A 22,677-nucleotide genomic window follows, 5' to 3' on the forward strand; every position below is an offset into this window, starting at 1 on the left:
CCAACACGGGGATCGCCGGTTCGAATCCCCGTGTTACCTCCGGCTTGGTCGGGCGTCCCTACAGAGACACAATTGGCCGTGTCTGTGGGTGGGAAGCCGGATGTGGGTGTGTGTCCTGGTCGCTGCACTAGCGCCCCCTCTGGTCGATCGGGGCGCCTTTTCGGGGGAGAGGAGGGGGAACAGCATGCTCCTCCCACGCGCTACGTCCCCCTGGTGAAACTCCTCACCGTCAGGTGAAAAGAAGCGGCTGGCGACTCCACATGTATCAGAGGAGGTGTGGTAGTCTGCAGCCCCCCCCCCCCCCCCGGATTGGCAGAGGAGGTGCAGCAGCGACCGGGACAGCTCGGAAGAGTGGGTTAATTGGCCAAGTACAATTGGGGAGGAAAAGGGGGGAAACCCCCCCCCCCTAAATAATCCCTTTACACAAAAGTTTTTTTTGGGGGGGGGGGGTTTTGAATCCCTCTGAGCACGACACGTGCCGAACACATTCTCTATCTCTATTTAACCCCCCCCCTTTATCATCATCTCCTTTTTCTCTCTCTGTTATTTGAATTGAATCCACCCTTCTCTCCTTCTCTCCGTCCAGCTGCATCGCTATAACGGCAGATATGCTTGTGTGGCACCACTGCAGTGTGTGTGTGTGTGTGTGTGTGTGTGTGTGTGGGTGTGTGTGTGTGTGTTTGAATGTTATCGAAAGATGTTTTTGTTAAGGTTCAGATTCCTCTAAATACCTCCCTCTTTTTCTGTCTCCCACCCCCCCGGTTATCTCCTCTGGCTTTCCCTCCCCTCCCCTCCACCTCTGCAGCCTGTGCGGGAGGTTTCTACAAGGCCGAGGCTTCGGGAGGGGGCTGCTCCAAGTGCCCGCCTCACAGCTACTCGGCCAGAGAGGGGGGCACGGTCTGCGAATGCCACTCCGGATATTTCCGTGCCGACGCCGACCCCGTTTCAATGGCCTGCACACGTAAGAACCCACACACACACACACACACACACACACACACACACACACACACACGCCAAACGCAAGCGGCGACTGCGTGGGTACAGGCGTTGGCGATGTGTGTGTGCATTGTTCGCACATACTTGTGTAAAAACACGCTCGTCCTGCCCGTGGCTCTCTATCTCGCCCAAACAGAGAGGGACACAAACTTGTCTCAGTGCCTCCCCTGTTGTCCCCGATCCCATTACTTATGACTAAGCCACCGTATACGTCCTGTCTGGCTGTGATAACTAAAGACATTGAGAGCTGAATAGATGTCCTCTTTCTCTCTCTCACTCTCTCTCTCGCTCGCTCTTTCTCTGTCTGTCCCCCCCCCCTCTCGCTCGCTCTCTCCCTCTCTCTCTCTCTGTCTGTCTGTCTCCCCCCCCTCGCTCGCTCTCTCCCTCTCTCTTACTGTCTGTCTGTCCGTCCCCCCCCCCTCTGTCTGTCTGTGTATCTCTCCCTCCCTCTCTCTCTCTGTCGCTCTCTCTCTGTCTGTCTCTCCCTCCCTCTCTCTCTGTCTGTCTCTCCCTCCCTCTCTCTGTCTGTCTCTCCATCCCTCCCTCTCTCTCTGTCTGTCTCTCCCTCCCTCCCTCTCTCTCTGTCTGTCTCTCCCTCCCTCTCTCTCTGTCTGTCTCTCCCTCCCTCTCTCTGTCTGTCTCTCCATCCCTCCCTCTCTCTCTGTCTGTCTCTCCCTCTCTCTCTCTCTGTCTGTCTGTCTCCCCCCCCTCGCTCGCTCTCTCCCTCTCTCTCTGTCTGTCTGTCTCTCCCTCCCTCTCTCTCCCTGTCTCTCTCTCTCTCTGTCTGTCTGTCTCTCCCTCCCTCTCTCTGTCTGTCTCTCTCTCGCTCTCTCTCCTCTGTCTGTCTGTCTCTCCCTCTCTCTGTCTGTCTGTCTCTCCCTCCCTCTCTCTGTCTGTCTCTCTCTCCCTCTCTCTCTCTGTCTGTCTCTCTCTTCCTCTCTCTCTGTCTGTCTGTCTGTCCCCCCCCCCCTCTCCTCTGTCTGTCTGACTGTCGCTCGCCCTGTGAGTTTTTCAGTAGGGTCTGTGTGACTGAGTCAGAGACCTTGGTCTGTATGTCATAAACTTAATTACGCCTATATAGAGCACATGGTTTCCCTGCCCTGGGAAAAAAACACTTGTAAGGGTGCGCGCACACACACACACACACACACACACACTCAAACAAAGTACACAGACACATGAATAAAAGGAACCAAACAAGCACCACAGAGGAAACATCCAGCCCATCAAAACATCTCCCGATACTGCGGGTTTCTCTCCGATGCCAGATGCCTACATTTTAACCCACGCCAACACCCAGCAAATCCCCCCCCCTCCCCCGTCTCACCCCCATCTCCTTAACCCATTTAATACTGAAACGCTGGGTTCGTTTCATTTATGCCCCTTCCTCTCCCTGCGTGTCCCCCAGAGGCCCCCTCGGCCCCGCAGCAGCCCATCTCTGCAGTGAACGAGACGTCGGTGGTTTTGGAGTGGAGCCCCCCGCGCCGGCTGGGGGGCCGGTCCGACACCAGCTACAGCCTGGACTGCCTCATCTGTCCGGGGGAAAGTCATTCCGGCGGCCGGGTTCAATCCGGAGAGAAGACCCCGCGGGGGAACCGTACCCTGTCTGAGGCCGAGGCCAAGCCTGGGGGGCCGGGGATGCAGTCCGACCAGGGCTTCGTCGGCTCCGGGGTCCAGTTTGGGAGGGGCGTGGTCCAGAGCTGGCCGGCGCCCGGGGATTTTCCAGCGCTCGGTTCTGAGTCCATCTCTGACCATCGACTCTGCAAGCCGTGTGGGCCGGACGTGCTCTTCTCCCCCGGCCGGACGGCCCTGAAGACCACCAGGGTGGTGGTGAGCGAGCTGAGGGCCCACACCTGCTACACCTTCATCATCCACGCACACAACGGGGTCTCCCAGGCCAGCGGTGCAGGGGCAGGACAGAGCGTGTCTGTCACCGTCACCACCAACCAGGCCGGTGAGTGTGTGTGTGTGTGTATATGTTTGTGCACGTGTGTCTGTATTTGTGTGTATATGTCTGTGTACATGTGTGTCATCTGTATGTGTGTATATATGTAGGTGTGTGAGTCTGTATGTGTGTGTGTGCGTGTGTGTCTGTATGTGTGTGTGTATGTTTGTGTACATGTGTGTATATCTGTGTGTGTGTGTGTCTGTAAGTGTGTGTACGTGTGTGTCTGTATGTGTATGTTTGTGTACGTGTGTGTATATCTGTGTGTGTGTGTCTGTAAGTGTGTGTACGTGTGTGTATGTATGTGTAATGTTTGTGTACGTGTGTGTGTGTCTGTATGTGTGTGTATATATGTGTACGTGTGTGTATATATGTTTGTGTATGTGTGTATATATGTTTGTGTGTCTGTATGTGTGTGTGTACGTGTGTGTCTATATGTATATGTTTGTGTACGTGTGTGTGTCTGTGTGTCTATGTGTGTGTATGTTTGTGTGTGTGCCTGTATCTGTGTGTGTACATGTTTGTGTATCTGTGTGTCTGTGTCTATGTTTGTGTACGTGTGTGCACGTGTGTATATCTGTGTGTCTGTATGTGTGTGTCTTTGTGTGTGTGTATATATAATTGTGTACGTGTGTGTGCGACAGCCACACGTGCTCCTGTATTTGTGCTGGTGTTGTGATCAGAATGTGCTATTGCCACCATATGAGTTTATGGCCTTCGCCCGTAAGTGGGTCAACTCAACACTAACTGCCTCTCACCCCTCTCTGTGTCAACCGAGAGGCAATATCCGACGGCCGCCGCCGCTCATAACCGCGGAAGCGAGACATTGCCGCGGGTTGTGTGGGGATGGCTGGGTGTGTGTTCGCTCGCACGCTCGTGCGTGCATGGAGGCGCTGGCCCGCTCGCCCCCAGAAGTGCTTCGGAAATGTTCTGCAACTTTTATGACGTGTTTCATTTCGGGGTATCAGCGTGTGGGCCAGAAGGTGGGGCGGTTCTCACACATGTTCTGGCTTAGCTCCGCCGGGGCTTTTCCCTGCACGCTGCTACATCTTAACTGTCACTGCCTTGAGTCTTAACGGTAGCACCGCAAACACACACACACACACACCTGCTGGGCCCCCGGGTGCCCGGGGAAATAACTCCGCTGTGTGTGTGTGTGTGTGTGTGTGTGTGTGTGTGCCTGGAATGTGTCGAGCCCAACCTGCAGACACTCGCCATCTGGCCCGGGACGATACCAGCCCCCGATCAGGACACACAGCTGGAGTAGGATGGAGGATTGAGAGATGCATGTGGGGGAGGATGAGAGATGTCCCTGCGGATCACAGGAAGAAGGGGTGTGATTTGGGCTAGTCCTCGGGAATACCGGGTCACAGGGCCACCCCGTTTTCCCTGCGGTTGCATGCGCATGCATTCAGCATGCTGCACAGTGAGGAGTTGCACCACGCTGCAAGGCTCTGCTGTGCTTCTCCAAACCTGACGCAGCCCTTGTAAAGCCTGCACCACCTCTGGAAAAGACAAGGCGCTGCAGAGTCCACGACTGAAACTGGCAGGTTTTGAATTTTTCCAATCTTAAAACGTGCACACGCCTAAGGTGGGTAACTTCTGGGGGCCGTGGAAACATCTGGTGATCATAATAATGGCAAATCCCAGACTTCCAGCTGGAATCAACACGATCCAGAACATGCACGAGGCGTTCACCTGCAGGGAGTCATTTTTAACGGCCGTGGATTTTGCTGTGCACCATTTCAGTAGGAGTGCAATGAGAAGATAAACCAGCCTGCACATGTTGGAGGAAGAGGTGCTGGTACTGAGCCGCATCAAGCCATATCTATACATTTAATTAAACCCTCGTTAAGCGTTGGATAATATTTAGCTTTGTAATTTAGCACCTATCGCTTTCTCTTCCGCATTCTTCTTCTCTCCTTGTCTCTTTGCCTTTTATGGCATACTTGACACATTCCCTGTGCGTGTGCCACTACACCTAAATACCGGGGGGTGGGAATGGCGGACCCTGCCGGCATCCGTTGAAAGGGCAGAAGAGCAACGACAGAGCGCTGCCGCTGGTGTAAGTTAGCAAGGACGGCATTTTCAATATATATATATATATATAATTAAAAAAAATGGAGCCCATCTTTATTGTCATGACCAGCTCAGACTACGTCAGCATGGTAAGACCAGATCTGAGTCATAAACAGGATGTAACCTCAGCGCTCCGGCTGGTTTAGAACTCAGCCGGGAAGCGAGAGCTGTGGCTCTTCCTGCACCACAAGACAACATGTGCCGACTGTCCACGGTGACCTACTTTGTGCAGACTCTCCATCTTGAAAATCTGTCATCGCAGCCAAATCGTGGTTGTAATCCGCCCTTAAACTGTCTAGTGGGGGCGTCCAGGTGGTGTAGCGGTCTATTCCGTTGCCTACCAACACGGGGATCGGCGGTTCGAATCCCCGTGTTACCTCCGGCTTGGTCAAGCGTCCCCACAGACACAATCAGCCATGTCTGGGGGTGGGAAGCCGGATGTGGGTATGTGTCCTGGTCGCTGCACTAGGGCCTCCTCTGGTCGGTTGGGGGAACTGGGGGGGGGGGGAAAATAGCGTGATCCTCCCACGTGCTACGTCCTCCTGGTGAAACTCCCCACTGTCAGGTGAAAAGAAGTAGCTGGTGACTCCTCATGTATCGGAGGAGATTGGCAGATCCCGGATTAGCAGAGGGGGTGGAGCAGAGACCAGGACGGCTCGGAAGAGTGGGATAATTGGATGGATACAATTAGAGAGAAAGGGGGGGGGGCTGTCTCATGACCTCTGACTTCCCAATTTAACACTCCGCCACTCCCTCCTTCTCCATCTCCTTCTCTGTCTTTTTTTCTCCCTCCCTCTCCCTTAGCTCCGTCTCCAGTCACATCCATCCAAGCTAGCGATGTCACCAGGCACAGCTTGTCGTTGTCATGGCGACAACCAGATCGGCCCAACGGGGTCATCCTGGAGTACGAGGTCAAGTTCTACGAGAAGGTGAGGCGCCGTGGGTTAAAGCAGCCCGGCTGGCCAGCTGGCTGACGTCAATATATTGGCAGGCTGATTGTATTTGTTTGACGATAAGGCATTGACAGGGGCTGCCCCCCCTTTTTTTTTCTCCTCCAATCAATCAGGATCAGAAAGAGAGGTCCTATCGCATAATGAGGACGCCATCTCAGAACGCTGATGTCACCGGGCTCAACGCCCTCACCGTCTACGTCTTCCACGTCCGCGCCCGCACGGCCGCCGGGTACGGAGACTTCAGCGCCCCGGTGGAATTCTCCACCAACTCAGGTATCACATGGACTTCACCACCCCACCTCTATCAGCCGCTCCACCCTTCCTGTTTACATGACGTAGATTACATTACACCAACTCAGGTATCACATGGACTTCACCACCCCACCTCTATCAGCCGCTCCACCCTTCCTGTTTACATGATGTAGATTACATTACACTAACTCAGGTATCACATGGACTTCACTACCTCGCTGCTATCAGCCGCTCCACCTTTCCTGTTTACATGATGTAGATTACATTACACCAACTCAGGTATCACATGGACTTCACTACCTCGCTGCTATCAGCCGCTCCACCTTTCCTGTTTACATGATGTAGATTACATTACACCAACTCAGGTATCACATGGACTTCACCACCCCACCTCTATCAGCCGCTCCACCATTCCTGTTTACATGATGTAGATTACATTACACCAACTCAGGTATCACATGGACTTCACCACCCCACCTCTATCAGCCGCTCCACCCTTCCTGTTTACATGATGTAGATTACATTACACTAACTCAGGTATCACATGGACTTCACTACCTCGCTGCTATCAGCCGCTCCACCTTTCCTGTTTACATGATGTAGTCTGTTGTGCTGGGGTTTTAATTTATTTATTGTTTTTGTTTCATGCGTCTTCCCTCTGTTAGATCCGTTCCCTCTGATTGGAGAGGGAGTCAACTCCGCCCTCATGTTGTTGTCTGTCAGCGGTGTTGGAATTCTGCTGCTGATTTCAACTGCTGTCTTTATCATTACCCGCAGGTACACACACACCCACACACACACACACACACAAACATACACACACACACATAGAGACACACACACACATCTCACTAAAGTAACACATGAATGGTGTTTACAACATGCTCTAATATTCACCCTTGCTTTAACCACGTGGACATGTTATTCACAAATAAGTATATAAACACACACACACACACAAACAAGAAACCAATTCCTCTGCCTGTGTGTGGCTAGGTGGTGTGTGTGTGTGTGTGTGTGTGTGTGTTTGTTTGTTACCTGGGGCCTTTAAAGGGGATTAGAGTGGAGACAGTGATAATCCTTTTGTCCCTGACTTGTCATTACTGTCTTTTCAACAACACAGCTCCTGGGTCAGATATTCTGGTGGCTCCCACACACACATACACACACACACACACACACACACGCACACACACACACACACACACACACACACACACACACACACACAGATGCACCTGCTCACCCACAAAGGTGTTTGCAACAGTTCCTTTGTTTAATAGAAAACACCTTTTATCTCGCGGCACCTGAGGCACTGCCCCTCCCCCCTCCCTCCCTCACACGCTTTCATCCGTCTCTCCTCCATCCTTTCCGCAGGCCACTGCTCCGCCCTCCTCCTCCTCCTCTCTTCCTGCTGCAGTCTCATATTGAAATAGTCAGTGAATATAATGCGTTGTGCGTCAGGAGAAAGACACGACACAACACCGCGGCCCCGCCACCCTCCCCGCTTTACTCATCTGTAGGAAACACACAACACGACACGACACAACACGACACAACACGACATGACACAACACCGCGGCCCCGCCACCCTCCCCGCTTTACTCACCTGTAGCAAACACACATAACGACACGACACGACACGACACGACATGACACAACACCGCGGCCCCGCCGACCTCCCCGCTTTACTCACCTGTAGGAAACACACATAACGACACGACACAACACGACATGACACAACACCGCGGCCCCGCCGACCTCCCCGCTTTACTCACCTGTAGCAAACACACATAACGACACGACACGACACGACATGACACAACACCGCGGCCCCGCCGACCTCCCCGCTTTACTCACCTGTAGGAAACACACATAACGACACGACACAACACGACATGACACAACACCGCGGCCCCGCCGACCTCCCCGCTTTACTCACCTGTAGTAAACACACGACACAACACGACACAACACAACACCACAGCCCCGCCGACCTCCCCGCTTTACTCACCTGTAGTAAACACACGACACAACACGACACAACACAACACCACAGTCCCGCCGACCTCCCCGCTTTACTCACCTGTAGTAAACACACGACACGACACGACATGACACAACACAAGTGTGTGGTGAATCGGAAACAATGGGAAAGCAGAAACTAACTCCCCAACCTTTTTTTTTTCAATTTCTGTGCCGTCACTCTCTCCTCTCCTCCCTATCTATCTATATCTATCTCTCCTCCCTGTCTATCCATCTCGCCTCCCTGTCTATCTATTTATCTATCCATCTCTCCTCCCTGTCTATCCATCTATCCATCTCTCCTCCCTGTCTATCTATTTATCTATCTATCTCTCCTCCCTGTCTATCCATCTATCCATCTCTCCTCCCTGTCTATCTATCCATCTCTCCTCCCTGTCTATTTATCCATCTATCTCTCCTCCCTGTCTCTCTATCTGTCCATCTCTCCTCCCTGTCTATCTATCTATCCATCTATCTCTCCTCCCTGTCTATCTATCTGTCCATCTCTCCTCCCTGTCTGTCTATCTATCCATCTCTCCTCCCTGTCTATCTATCTATCTATCTATCTATCTATCTCTCCTCCGGGTCTATCATCTCTTTTCTCTCCAGGAGGAGGAAGTACGGGACAACCAAGCAGGACTCAGAGGAAGAGAAGCATCTCAACCCCGGTAGGCTGATGCTGCGCAGTCACATAAAGAGCCTGAAAGATGGAAAGAAGTCCCACTCCATCTCTCTCTCTTGCGCTCTCTCACTACCTCTCTGTCTCTCTCCCTCTCTCTCTGCCTCCCTTTCTTTCTCTCTGCTTCTCTCTATCTCTTGCTCTCTCTCTCCCCCTCTCTCTGCCTCCCTCTCTCTCTTGCTCTCAAATTCAAATTGCTTTATTAGCATGACCATAACAAAGTACAGTATTGCCAAATACAGTATTGCTCTCTCTCTCGCTCTCTCTCTCTCTCATGCACACATTCATAGGCAGATATACACACAAACACTTATCCATTCATTGCTATAAACACCTGCATGATAAATGCAGCCGTTCTAGCCTTAACAGCGTTTGTTTTTCATGCCCTCGCCCCTCCTCACCCCTCCTTATGCCTCCACAGGAGTTAAAATCTATGTGGACCCGTTCACTTATGAAGATCCCGACCAGGCCATCCACGAGTTTGCCAAAGAGATTGACATCAGTCACATTCACATTGAGAGGGTCATTGGCATGGGTAAGTCTGACAAGAGCAGACACACACACACACACTACATGCACACACACACACACACTTTTACTTTGTTACTGACGTCAATGGATGCTGTGTGTGTGTGTGTGTGTGTGTGAAGGTGAGTTTGGGGAAGTGTGCAGCGGTCGGCTCCATGCCCAGGGAAAGAGGGAGATCTACGTGGCCATCAAGAGCTTGAAGACGGGCTACTCCGACAAACAGAGGAGGGACTTCCTGTCCGAGGCGTCCATCATGGGACAGTTTGAGCACCCTAACATCATCAGGCTGGAGGGCGTGGTCACCAGATGTGAGTTCTTCACAAAACCCTTCACAAACATCTTAATGGTGAGGAAATCTGTACACTGATGCTGCGATGAGGGAGAAATGAAGGCTTGGTGAGGTGACTGCAAAGCAGAACCACTTTTCATAAAGGCGTATTAAGGTTTTGGTTGTAGCAGTTAAGGTATACTGCTCTAGCAGTATCTGAGCTTTTGTGCCATGTGAGGTGGAGTTTCTATATGACGTCTCTGAATGCACATGGGTTTTACGTCTCCAGGCAAGCCGCTGATGATCATCACAGAATACATGGAAAACGGCTCCCTGGACACCTTCCTCAGGGTACCTGCATGCATTCTTATGACATCATGATATTTTCAATAAAACATACAAAAATAGATGAGGAATGGTGTTTTTTTATCTGCAAGATGTCAATAAGCGCTGAATGCAGAGGTTTTTAACCTGTGTCATATTTGGGCTGTTTTTGCAGGTCCACGTTACAAGTGGGCTTGTCCTATTGACAAATCAATCTCTCCCTTTTGTGTTTGCAGAAGCATGACGGCCAGTTCACGGTGATCCAGCTGGTGGGCATGCTGCGTGGCATCGCCTCTGGTATGAAGTACCTGTCAGACATGAGCTACGTGCACCGAGACCTGGCCGCTCGAAACATCCTGGTCAACAGCAACCTGGTGTGCAAGGTGTCCGACTTCGGCCTGAGTCGAGTTCTGGAGGATGACCCCGAGGCCGCCTACACCACACGGGTGAGGCACGCACTCGTGCACGCCTGCACACACACACACACATACTGATGTACAAGCTATCCAAACGGCCTTGTTCTGCTGTCATTCTAACATTTTGTTGTGTTTAAACAGAAATGTTCAACCTTGTCATTGTGCGCTGCAATGAACGAACCCACTGACCCATAAAACCCATTGAAAACACACACTTTTAAAAGAGCTCAGTTGTCAGCAAGTAAATAAGAACTTCCATCCAGGCTTATCATTATATGTTATGAAAGCTTTTCACCTCACAGCCGTGATACCCGCTCTGATCGAGAATTAATAAAGGAATAAAGTAATGAAGAAGTGGATGAATGACTGGACAAGTAGAATGTGGATGCCGACTGCCCACTGAACCAGTACAAATATCACTGCTGCTGCAGGAGGCACCTGGGACATACCACTCTCCGGGGGGGAAGATTCCAATTAGATGGACTGCTCCAGAGGCCATCGCTTACAGGAAGTTCACCTCGGCCAGCGATGTGTGGAGTTACGGCATCGTCATGTGGGAGGTGGTTTCTTACGGCGAGAGACCCTACTGGGACATGAACAACCAAGACGTGAGTGATTTCTACCTGCTCGAATGCATGACGACCTTTTCATACGGGCCGATGGCTCTCAAGCACTAGTGAGTCAGACTGTGGCTTAGATACTAATTTACAAGGCTGTCCGGGTGGCGTGGCGGTCTATTCTGTTGCCTACCAACACGGGGATCAGCGGTTCGAATCTCCGTGTTACCTCCGACTTGGTTGGGCGTCCCTACAGACACAATTGGCCGTGTCTGCGGGTGGGAAGCCGGATGTGGGTATGTGTCCTGATTGCCGCACTAGCGCCTCCTCTGGTCGGTCGGGGTGACTGTTCAGGAGGGAGGGGGAACTGCGGGGAATAGGTGATCCTCCCACGCGCTATGTCCCCCTGATGAATCAGCTGGCGACTCCACATGTATCGGAGGAAGCATGTGGTAGTCGGCAGGGGGGTGGAGCAGCGACCGGGATGGCTCAGAAAATATGATAATTGGCCAAGTATAATCGGGGAGAAAAAAGATATTTATTTACGATGTCAATAAGCATCTGCATCGGACGAAGCTGCGGTATCATCCTCAGCAATGGAGTTACATGATATGTGAGTCTTATTCAATTTGTGTTTGCTCTTCCATCCTTGGTACGAATAACGTGATACAGATGCCACCACGTGTGTGTGAGTTTAGGATTGGCTCGGCTTGAGAGGTGCAGAGGTCAACAGACCACATGAACAGCGAAGTAGAGCAGAGGGCTGCAACCTGTGGGGTGTTCTGAGTCCTGATCAAGCCCATCTGACAGATGAATCATTTAAAAAATAGCAGCAGGAAGGCTGTTGAAATTAGTCGAAATTCCCCACCATCAGGAATATGTAAAATATTAAAGATATGGGGCGCCCGGGTAGCTTAGCGGTCTATTCCGTTGCTTACCAACACGGGGCTCGCCAGCTCGAATCCCCGTGATACCTCTGGCTACAGACACAATTGGCTGTGTCTGTGGGTGGGAAGCCAGATGCGGGTACGTGTCGGGTTGCTGCACTAGCGCCTCCTCTGGTCGGTCGGGGAGCCTGTTCAGGGGGGAGGGGGAACTGGGGGGGGGGGGGATAGCGTGATCCTCCCACGCGCTACGTCCCCCTGGCGAGTTTAGGATGGCTAGGCTCAAGAGGTGCAGAGGTCAATAGACCTGGAATGAACAGCAAAGAAGAGCAGAGAGCTGCAATCTGTTGGGTGTTTTGAGTCCTGATCAAGCCCATCTGACAGATAATCTTTTTTTTTTTTTTTAAATAGCAGCAGGAAGGCTTTTGAGATCAGTCAAACTTCCCCACCATCAGGAATATGTAAAATATCAAAGCTGCATAAAATAAGGAGTAATTATCGCCGTTGCGAGCCAAGCGTTTTGACAACTTTTGCAGACAGATTAGCGCTCCTGTAATGCATTGGCGACGGCTAATTTAACCGCTCTTGCGACGACCTTTTCCACTTCCTGTAGGTGATCAAAGCAATAGACGAGGGCTACCGTCTGCCCGCCCCGATGGACTGTCCCGTGGTGCTGCACCAGCTCATGCTGGACTGCTGGGAGAGAGAGCGATCGGAGAGACCCACTTTCAGCCAGATCCTCAACATGCTGGATAAACTTATCCGCAATCCGGGGACGCTACGTCGAACAGGAGCGGACAGGTGCATGTGCCCACACACAAGCAGCTGCATAGACAAATGTACACAAACAAACACATATCAACACACACACACAACAAAATGCACAGGCCTACACACACACGCCCCCTAAGAGACACACTGGGCCTGACTTACCGAGATCCCAAACCACAGATTGTAACGTGTGGGTTTTGCATGTTTGGATTTCTTTCAACCACGGAGGAAGCTTTCCAAAAAGACGACGCGAAAGGAAAAAATTTGATCCACGGTAATTAGAAGCGTTGGTGGAACACCAACACCTCGCCGAGTTGCAGCAAAGAAATGTTAATCTTATAAAACCAAACAGTTGTGATCAGTGAGCCAGTCAACGTGATATGTGCACAAAGGACGAAGCAGATGATCAAATCTAAATTAATAATACTGCACATTTAAAAACAAATTTGTTGACCAAAGGGGTTTATAAGTGAAGTGGTAAAAAGAAAAGGTGCTAAAAGAGTAAAATATAAAGTATACATCACACATATATACATATATTAAGGACGTGAAAGAATATATAAATCTTTCGTTAATGACGGATGGAAGGAAAAAAGGCATAACACATCTACACCACAGCTTTGAAAATAATACTTTACCTACCTTCCAACGGTTAATGCAAATGCATGGTATTTGGGAAGGGGCAATACTTACAATACACTCAATTAAAGCATGCAGTCAAGACAAAATCCAATAACCTCCCCCACCCCCACCCCCCCATAAGGCAACATCAGTAAATTGTCTTGATGCATGCTCAACACTCCAGGTAAGAAAATCAAAGGGTTGAATCAGTTCATGTGGATACAATGTTTACTGACAGATACATTTCATCACTCATCTAAGTGACATCGTCAGTCTAAACTGACTGCAGGTATCCCCGCCCTTATAAACAATACAGCTGCATAACCACCCAAACCAACAACCAGTTTCATATGCAAAAGGTCACGCCCATATTTGCATATGAAACTGGTCGTTGGTTTCAGTCGTTAGGCACTGTACTGTTTATAAGGGCGGGGATACCTGCAGTCGACTGAAGGGGTCACTTAGATGAGTGATGAAATGTATCAGTCAGTAAACATTGTATCCACATGAACTGATTCAACCTTCTTTGATCAACATCAGTAAAACTGCTAACTCAAACACACCTCAGTCACACTTATACAAACTTTTATCTTCCACTGACTCCACCATGCACTCCTCTTCCAATCAATAAACGGGAAAACCATCTCAACATCAGCACCAATAATGACTTCTGCACTCAATTACGCAAAAACACCTTCATCATGTGCAACAACACCAACACAAGACTAATTCAGTACAGTTATTCACATATTACACCACACAAGTTGCACATAATGGGACTTGCCGGATCAGATATACTACACACTCACTGTATGCACCATGCATGCTGCATGGAAGTGGCTATAGCTTTAACACAACTGACCACCACTTCCATGCACTCTGGATCTGTCCACCAGTGTAACGCTTCTGGAAAGAAAGCATCCCTCTATCCCCGTCACTGTGCACACAGGGACAGCTGGGTAGACTTGACACACCGCAAAAACAAACGACACCAGCCCTAACTATCGCCAAGTAAACTATCTTACTAAATTGGAAAAACAGAAAAAAAAAACCTCACAATCTCACAGTGGTTAAATCATTTAACAGAACAGCTAACACTGGAACAAAACTCAGCCTTACAAAAAAAAAAGAATAATCAGAAAAATTCAGTGAAAAGTATCCAAATCGTCTGAAATCTCTGGAGTTGCACGGTGAGCTAGTGCCACAACACACACAGACTAACAACATGTGGGGCGTCCGGGTGGCGTGGTGGCCTATTCTGTTGCCTACCAACACGGGGCTCGCCTGTTCGAATCCTCATGTTACCTCCGGCTTGGTCGGGCGTCCCTACAGACACAATTGGCCGTGTCTGCGGGTGGGAAGCCGGATGTGGGTATATGTCCTGGTAACTGAGCTAGCGCCTCCTCTTGTCAGTAGGGGCGCCTGTTCAGAGGGGAAGGGGAACTGGGGGGGGGGATAACATGAGCTTCCCATATGCTATGTCCCCCTGGCAAAACTCCTCACTGTCAGGTGAAAAGAAGCAGCTGGCGACTCCACATGTATCGGAGGAGGCATGTGGCAGTCTGCAGCCCTCCCCGGATCGGCAGAGAGGGCGCAGCAGCGACTGGGATGGCTTGGAAGAGTGGGGTAATTGGACAGATGCAACTGGGGAGAAAAAGGGGGGGGGGGGAATCCACAAAAAAAAAAAATTTCATGTACATTCACAGGCAGACATAAATAGGATCATACACACATGCAGTCTTGCAAACACATGTACACGCTTTAGAGGTGGACATACAAGTGGAAACACGCACACAGACACAAACACACAACACTGAAACTGTTTTTTGCTTTTGATTTTGCCATCATTATTTTTTACTAGTCATTATTACTGTCGCATAACGATTTATTTAAATGTCTTTCCCTACAGCAATCGTTCACTGCACATCATGTCCATGCACGTCGATCTCTATTTCTGTATCCTCCATGTTGTTAACCTGTAGCCACCCCACCTTCCTATTTGCATGCCATTCCTGTCTGTTGGTTGTAAATATGATAAAGAAAATAAAAATACATGAAGAACTAAGAGAAAAGAACAGTATGCAAAAACTAAGGAGACGTTTAAAACGAGGCACATAAACAGGGAATCAGACATGCACGGTGGCAGGTTATGTGGGTTTTGAAAGATGAGGAAAATAAATGGGTTTGGAGATGGGACATGAATGTCGATGGCGGGGATGGACCAGATGTGATAGGGGAGGCTGTTCTACGGTCTCATGGCTACAAAAGCAAAATTACTCATTAAGCTAGAAGAACCGAAGAAGACCCCCATTCTCCATTATCCACATACACTGATTTGGTGGACGTTGCCCTCGCCGCTGGAGCTATCATCTCTGAACCAATCTCTGGCTAATCAGCGTTCCCGCGCGTCCGGGAAAACCTGGAAACCCATAGACTAGTTTCCCAGTCATGGAAAATACATGGGATATGATCAAAGTTGAGCAGATGCCTCAGAAATATTACTAAGTCAGGGAAAATGGTGAAGTTAGGCTGTAAAGTAGTCATTTCACCTGCTGAGATAGCATAATTTGGGGTAACTTTTTAGCTGAGATGGTATAATTTTAGCTGCTGAGATGTCACATCAGAGGTAGAAGTTTGGGAGGTACCAGATAAAAGTTGCACAGTCCATTCAGAGACCATTGAGGCCTCCACTGGCAATAAATGCTTGAATATTATGACCTTCTGTGCATGACAGCTGTCATGTTCGTCCAATTAAAAGTTGTGAAAAATGTCCTTGAAAAGGATTTCCTAGAAAGAGAGGTAACTGTAAACATCATGACCTGCCCCGCAGTTACTTCCACGTTCGGTAAATCACATTAGTTGTACATCTGGGCGGCACGGTAGCCCAGTGGTTAGCGCTGTCACCTCACAGCAAGAAGGTCCTGGGTTCAAGCCCCAGGGTTGTCCAACCTCGGGGGTCATCTCAGGTCATCCTCTGTGTGGAGTTTGCATGTTCTCCCCGTGTCTGCAGTGGGTTTCCTCCGACCATCAAAAAGACATGGATGTTAGGGTTAATACTCCTGTCTGTGCCCCTGAGCAAGGCAATGGAAAGAACTGGAGTTGGTCCCCGGGTGCTGCACGGCAGCGGCCCGCTGCTCCTAGCTACACAGCTAGGATGGGTTAAATGCAGGGCATAATTTCCCCACAGGGATTAATAAAGTATATCAAAATAAAAATTTAAAAAACTTTACTCATTTGCATATTCTCCTCTGTATATTTTGCACATTCACCTGGAAACATGCGATATCACATATTCATTTAACCCATAAAAACGAATAGAATTTCAATTTTGCTCATTTGAGAGCCTCACTCTCCTGTTGATCCTGTTAAGAGGATTTACTTTAGTACTTTTTACTGCACCCGGTGACATTGTCTCGCCCCATTTTTCACACAACCAACTCAGACTTATAACTTAGGTAGATGGAGTCTGCACAGTATATTCACATGGTCACTCCAGTCTCTCATTGCAGATTCAAATGTCAAATTTCAAAATGTCCCCGATTTCTAACATTGCGGCACGGTGGCGCAGTGGTTAGTGCGGTCGCCTCACAGCAAGAAGGTCCTGGGTTCGAGCCCCGGGGTAGTCCAACCTTGGGGGCCATCCCAGGTTGTCCTCTGTGTGGAGTTTGCGTGTTCTCCCCGTGTCTGCGTGGGTTTCCTCCCACAGTCCAAAGACATGTAAGTCAGGTGAATCGGCCATACTAAATTGTCCCTAGGTGTGAATAAGGGTGTGTGTCGGCCCTGTGATGGCCTGTCGACCTGTCCAGGGGCTCTCCCCGTCTCCGCCCGCCGCCCAATGACTGCTGAGATAGGCTCCAGCATCCCCGCGATCCGGATTCAGATAAGCGGCTTGGATAATGGATGTATTTCTAACATCTCTGTCTGTCATTTCATTTTTGCATCCTCAGACCCAACGCCACCGTGTTGGAGCCCGGGGTTGGTCCAGAGGTGTGTGTGTCGGTGGTACCGGAGGCGTGCGTGACGGAGTGGTCGGTATGTGAATGGCTGCAGGCCATGGGGATGGAGCGGTATAGAGACACGCTGGCAGCAGCTGGATACACCAGCCTCGACAGCCTCCTGGCCCTCACCCACCAGTGAGTCCTCCTACTCCGAATACAACTGAAATCACAACACTATGTGCAAGAACCGGCTGCAGAACATGCTTCTAGTAGTACTGTCGCTAATTATACTGCAAACACAACAGTATTTCATTAGTTTATATATTTCTAAGTGTTGCATTTTTGTGTCTTCCACACTTTTGGGCAGTGCGTCTAACTCTACAATTGCCGTTTTACTGAATTTAATAACAGTAGTTAATAAATTACCCGGCGGCATCTTATGAAACCACTAACACATCCTCGTGATGAAATCCTTGCAAAATAAGCCTGTTTTTAAATGTGTGTCCTCGTATCTCTGCTTGTGTGTGTGCCTGCAGGGAGATGGACAGGATTGGGATCATCACACTGTCACACCAGGACATAATTCTTGCCAGTTTGCAGCATGAAATGCTTTCCCAAATGCAACACTTAGAGGACAGGATGGTTCCGGTCTGAGCCGGGAGATCAGTACAACCGTGTTTTCCGAGGAATTTTATTTACCTCATCCATGCACTTTAGAGGGACCTTTCAACCGTGGAAACACAATTTACATAGAGGAAACAGAGAAAGTGAGGAAAGCAGCACTTTTGTGAACTTCCGTCCTGTGGACACAAGACAGCATAAGCTACTAAAGGCTTGGGCTGAACCCTCATCCTTTTATTGCTTCAGTTTTTCATTCGTCATTATTATTTGTCCTTTGAAGGGTGGTGTGTAAGGCTGTGCACAGCAGAATGGCTTCAATCATCCTCTACTGCTGCTTTCAGCTCATCATGAACAATGATGCTGTTTGTATTAGCTTGCCAGCTTGCATACGTGTGTGTGTGAGTGTGTGTGCATGAGCATGAGTGTGTAAGTGTGTGGGCATGAGTGTGTGTGTGTGTGTGTGGAGGAGTGTGAGTGTGTGTTTGTGCACGAGTGTGTGTGCATGAGTGTGTGTGTATGAATGTGTGCATGAGTGCGCATGAGTGTGTGTGTGTGCATGTGTGTGTGTGCGTGTGTGTGAGAATGTGTGTGTGTGAGAATGTGTGTGTGTGTGTACACGTGTTTTAATGCATGTATATGAAGTGTGCATTGTGTACATGCACACAGAGCTCCTAGAGAGTGTGAGCGGAGCCGAACAGAATGTATCATTCCGAGCTCTTAAGGTTTCGTTTGGGAAGAACAGTAACGAGCTCTTACAGGTTTCATCTGGGAAGAACACTAACGAGCTGTACCGCTTCATGTTCAAGTTGTGTAAATTGTTACTTTTTTTTCTAATTGTTGAATTAGACATTTAGATTAGCTCGTCGTCTGTGTGTGTCCACCGTATGTGTGTCTGTAAAGAATTAGCTACGTGAAGCATTTCATTTCAATTATTTATGCCCCTTTTTTATCCTTTAGTTTGTAAATTGTAAAATAGAAACACGGAGGAGAGAGCGTGATGACGGCTGCGTTGCATCGCAATAAAACGTTAAAAACTCGCCCAGCCTGGACAGTACGCTTCAATCCCGCTGCAGCAGGATTTCCATAGCACCGTTGAGGGTGTGTGTGTATATATATACTATATATGTGTGTGTGTGTGTGTGTGTGTGTGTGTGTGTGTGTATATATATATATACTATATATATGTGTGTGTGTGTGTGTGTGCTTTAGCTGCATCATCTCAGTTCGGCAGAGGAATGTGTTTTCTGTGAAACTTCAGGCTCAGTCGGAGGTGTCCGTAACAAGGAAAATAACTTCAGATGAACACTTAGCTGCCACAATCACACGGTGTTGGTTTCTGCCGCGCGCGCGCGCGAGTGTGTGTGTGTGTGTGTGTGAGAGAGAGGAGGGGGGGGTGGGGGGGTTATCACTATGAGCGTCTGTGTTCTGTCATGTTTTTTGCCAGGGGTGAATTAGGCTGAGCTGGCAATAGGAACTTGTTTAATCAGCAAACAGCTGTCTCTAAGAAACACTACCACACATCCAACTACAATAACACACACACACGTGCATGCACACACACACACACACACACACACACACACACACACACATACACTGAGGGGTTGATTGGAAGAAGCCTTTGATACGTAAAGGAGGAGAAAACAAGATCTGAATTTTGGCAAAAAAGTCAATGTTTTTCTGGCCTAATGAGAGTCGTATCGCATGCCCACACGACTCCTACCTCCAGCTCGCACAACAGCCACATCACACGCAGACGGCAAAATGCTGATGGTGGTTAATGAGACGGATCCCTCTGAGCCCGAGAGAAAAGATGGAAATGGAGAAGAGTTGGAGGGGGAGAATGAAGGGGAAACGCGCAGGAGAACAGAGGGGGGAAACTTGGCTGGTACCAGTGATGAAACAGGCAGGTTCTGAAGAGAAACCAGACTTTCTGTGACAGGAGCGGCTCCCCTGGCAGCCAGGCACACCTTGTGACTGTGCCGTCATGCACTCCTCCTGGAAACTAGCATGCACTCCTCCTGGAGAGGGTAGAACTCACACCACTGCAGCAGCAGCATTTGTCCTCGTAAAGAATAATAACCACAACCGCATGCACTGAGATACTGCACACATTCAAAAACAACATGGGTACTATTTTCTTATGCAAAGTCACACACACATGCCCACACGTCCACGCACACACACACACATTGCACACACGCCCACACACATACATGCACACGCACACACATGCCCACACGCACACACATGCACACACATACCCCACACACACACACACATGCACACACACGCCCCCACACACACATGCATGCACGTGCACACATGCACACACACACATGCTGCAGTGTTGAACTAACACAACACATCCTGTGTTGTGTTAGTTCAAGTGTTTGGCCTGATGCTGTTTCTCACTGCTCTCTTAGCCTTTCCCATAAAGACACGGCCACATGCAGCACAGCTCTACACTCAGTCTTTGAATACCTACACAGAACGGAGCGCTGCACAAAAACAGAGTCCTCCATTTTAAATATCTTTAAATACCTACACAGAACGGAGCGCTGCACAAAAACAGAGTCCTCCATTTTAAATATCTTTAAATACCTACACAGAACGGAGTGTTGCGTAAAAACACCGAGTCCTCCATTTCCATCTCCGTGGAGCACCGCCATCTAAGTGTTTGCAGCAGAAGAAGAAAGAAGAAATCAATATGGATGAAACGGACACAGTTTAGCTGTGAATGCACATCGATTAATGCTGGACCCAGCGGTGGTAGCTTTAACCCCAAAAGACACTCTTGTAATGTGGAGAAGGGCAGCTCAGAGGGAATCTCCCTCCGCCTCTCAGGCGCAGCGGGGGGTGATTGTGGGGTTTTGTCCCCAGATTAGGCTGGTTATAGGCCTGGCTAATCCTGCCCGCTCTTCCGTGTGGGAGTGGCAGTGGGGTGTCTTTGCTGCGCGGCCAGCCATAGTCTAATGGGTGTGAGATTGGGGCTTACGTGTGCACACTTGCACACGCACACACACACACAAAGTGAGACACACAGCACAAAGTCTAGATTTGTTTCAGGATTAAAGGCGTCACCTCAATGAAATAACATAATGCCACAGGCATTCCCACGGTAATCCTGAGGAGCTGGTTTGTGTGTATTTGTGTGTGCGTGCATGGGTGTGTAAGAGCATTCGTGTTTGTGCGTGCATGGGTGTGTGTTGGATGGGGGTTTTTTTTCCGAAAAAGTCTATATTGAAAAACTACAGTTCAGTTCAGTACGGCACATCACACCAACCACCATCCCTGATTATCTCTTCCTCTTTCACACACACACACACACACACACACACACACACACACACACACACACACACACACACACACACACAAACACACACACACTGCCCCTCCAGAGAAGCAGCTGCCCAGGCTGGCAGGCCATATCCTTCTCATTATGCTGGCCAGTCAGTCGTGTCCTTGCTCCCTTTCCCCCCCCTGCTGCTGCTGCTGCTGCTGGACAGGTAGCATCTGATGCATATTAGCCCGCTGTTACTGACTTGTGCAACAGCTATTATCGCACAATTAGGGCCAAAAACCAAAGGGTACGTTTCTGGTTTTTTTCTTTTTTGTTTTTTTGCAGTGACAGGCATTATGCCCAAATCCATCTGTAGTTTTTCTTTTTCAATTTCGCATGTGGGAGTATCGCACACATGTCATCAGGCTCCTCAAAACTCAGACTCTGAAGTCTCAGCAACATTAATTCATTTGGCAAATGTGAAGTGACTGACAAGACAGTCAGCAGTTATCAGATACATTCAGCAGTTACCCACTGGCGTCATAGTGCCCTAGGACTCTGTGCAGTTGTACAGTAGCAGGTTATCTGCTTCATGGTTATCATATCATAGCCAGGAGTGCATGTCATGTCAACTGCATTCAATATACGCAAGTGTGCCTTCGATCTTCAAGAGGAGGACAAGAAAATCAAAATGCAAAGTAGATTGCCATTGCCACAAAACATCAAAAATGTGTAAATTATGCTATTAGAACATAAAAATGGGAAGTGCAAGTAGTAAAGGGCTCAATAGTAGACACCAATAATAACACTGTTTAAGTAAGCAAGGCCCATTAGTAACAGACGGCACTGATTCATAGTCACTGCATCCAAAGCTGCCTCTTGTGTAGCCGACTAGTATGTTCACCAGCATATAAAAAACAAGCCAGATGCACCAATAGTTGTACAAGGGGACTTCAATCACAGTCAGATGGACTTCGCTCTTCCAGGGTTCCAGCAATATGCCAATATGGCACAGTGGAGCAGCGGTTAGCGCTGTCGCCTCACAGCAAGAGGGTCCTGGGTTTGAACCCCGGGGTTGTCCAACCTTGGGGGTCATCCCAGGTCGTCCTCTGTGTGGAGTTCGTATGTTCTCCCCGTGTCTGCGGCGGGTTTTCTCTGGGTGCTCCGGTTTCCCCCACCATCAAAAAAAGACATGCATGTTAGGGTTAGTAATCCCGTCTGTGCCCTTGACAGAGGCATGACAAGACGAACTGGAGTTGGTCCCTGGGTGCTGCACGGCGGCTGCCCACTGCTTCTAGCTACACAGCTAGGATGGGTTAAATGCAGAGCATAATTTCCCTACAGGGATCAATAGTAGTATCTCAAAATCCAAATCCAAAAAATAAATACATAAATTGGACAAATGCTATGGTAATATTAAAGACATATATGCTGCTAAGATCAGACCCCCCCCCCTCCCCCTTTCAGATTCGGATTGTAACACCATCCAGCCGATTCCCACTTTCAGGTCCACCCTCAAAGAAGCAAACCT

At 49.3% G+C, this 22,677-nt stretch overlaps 1 protein-coding gene across 1 annotated transcript; it reads left to right on the plus strand.

Moving 5' to 3' along the window:
- Window positions 1-840: 840 nt before the first annotated feature.
- LOC130123954 (ephrin type-A receptor 4-A-like) lies at window positions 841-18,859 on the plus strand. Its single transcript, XM_056293291.1, has 14 exons — window positions 841-961; window positions 2,408-2,953; window positions 5,828-5,952; window positions 6,090-6,249; window positions 6,894-7,005; window positions 8,863-8,921; window positions 9,354-9,467; window positions 9,583-9,768; window positions 10,018-10,079; window positions 10,289-10,498; window positions 10,900-11,076; window positions 12,523-12,710; window positions 17,249-17,434; window positions 17,776-18,859. Exons 1-14 carry the CDS (start codon window positions 949-951, stop codon window positions 17,891-17,893), a joined length of 2,256 nt encoding a protein of 751 aa, XP_056149266.1. The 5' UTR covers window positions 841-948; the 3' UTR covers window positions 17,894-18,859.
- The last annotated feature ends 3,818 nt before the right edge of the window (window positions 18,860-22,677 follow it).

The sequence above is a fragment of the Lampris incognitus genome, chromosome 14, assembly GCF_029633865.1.
Source record: "Lampris incognitus isolate fLamInc1 chromosome 14, fLamInc1.hap2, whole genome shotgun sequence".
Classification (NCBI taxonomy): Eukaryota; Metazoa; Chordata; class Actinopteri; order Lampriformes; family Lampridae; genus Lampris; species Lampris incognitus.

Excerpts from the sequence above, each read along its gene's own strand:
- LOC130123954 (XM_056293291.1), top strand. Across the intron at positions 6,250-6,893 it reads GGAATTCTCCACCAACTCAG|ATCCGTTCCCTCTGATTGGA; the intron begins GTATCACATGGA and ends TCCCTCTGTTAG. Across the intron at positions 10,499-10,899 it reads AGGCCGCCTACACCACACGG|GAGGCACCTGGGACATACCA; the intron begins GTGAGGCACGCA and ends CTGCTGCTGCAG.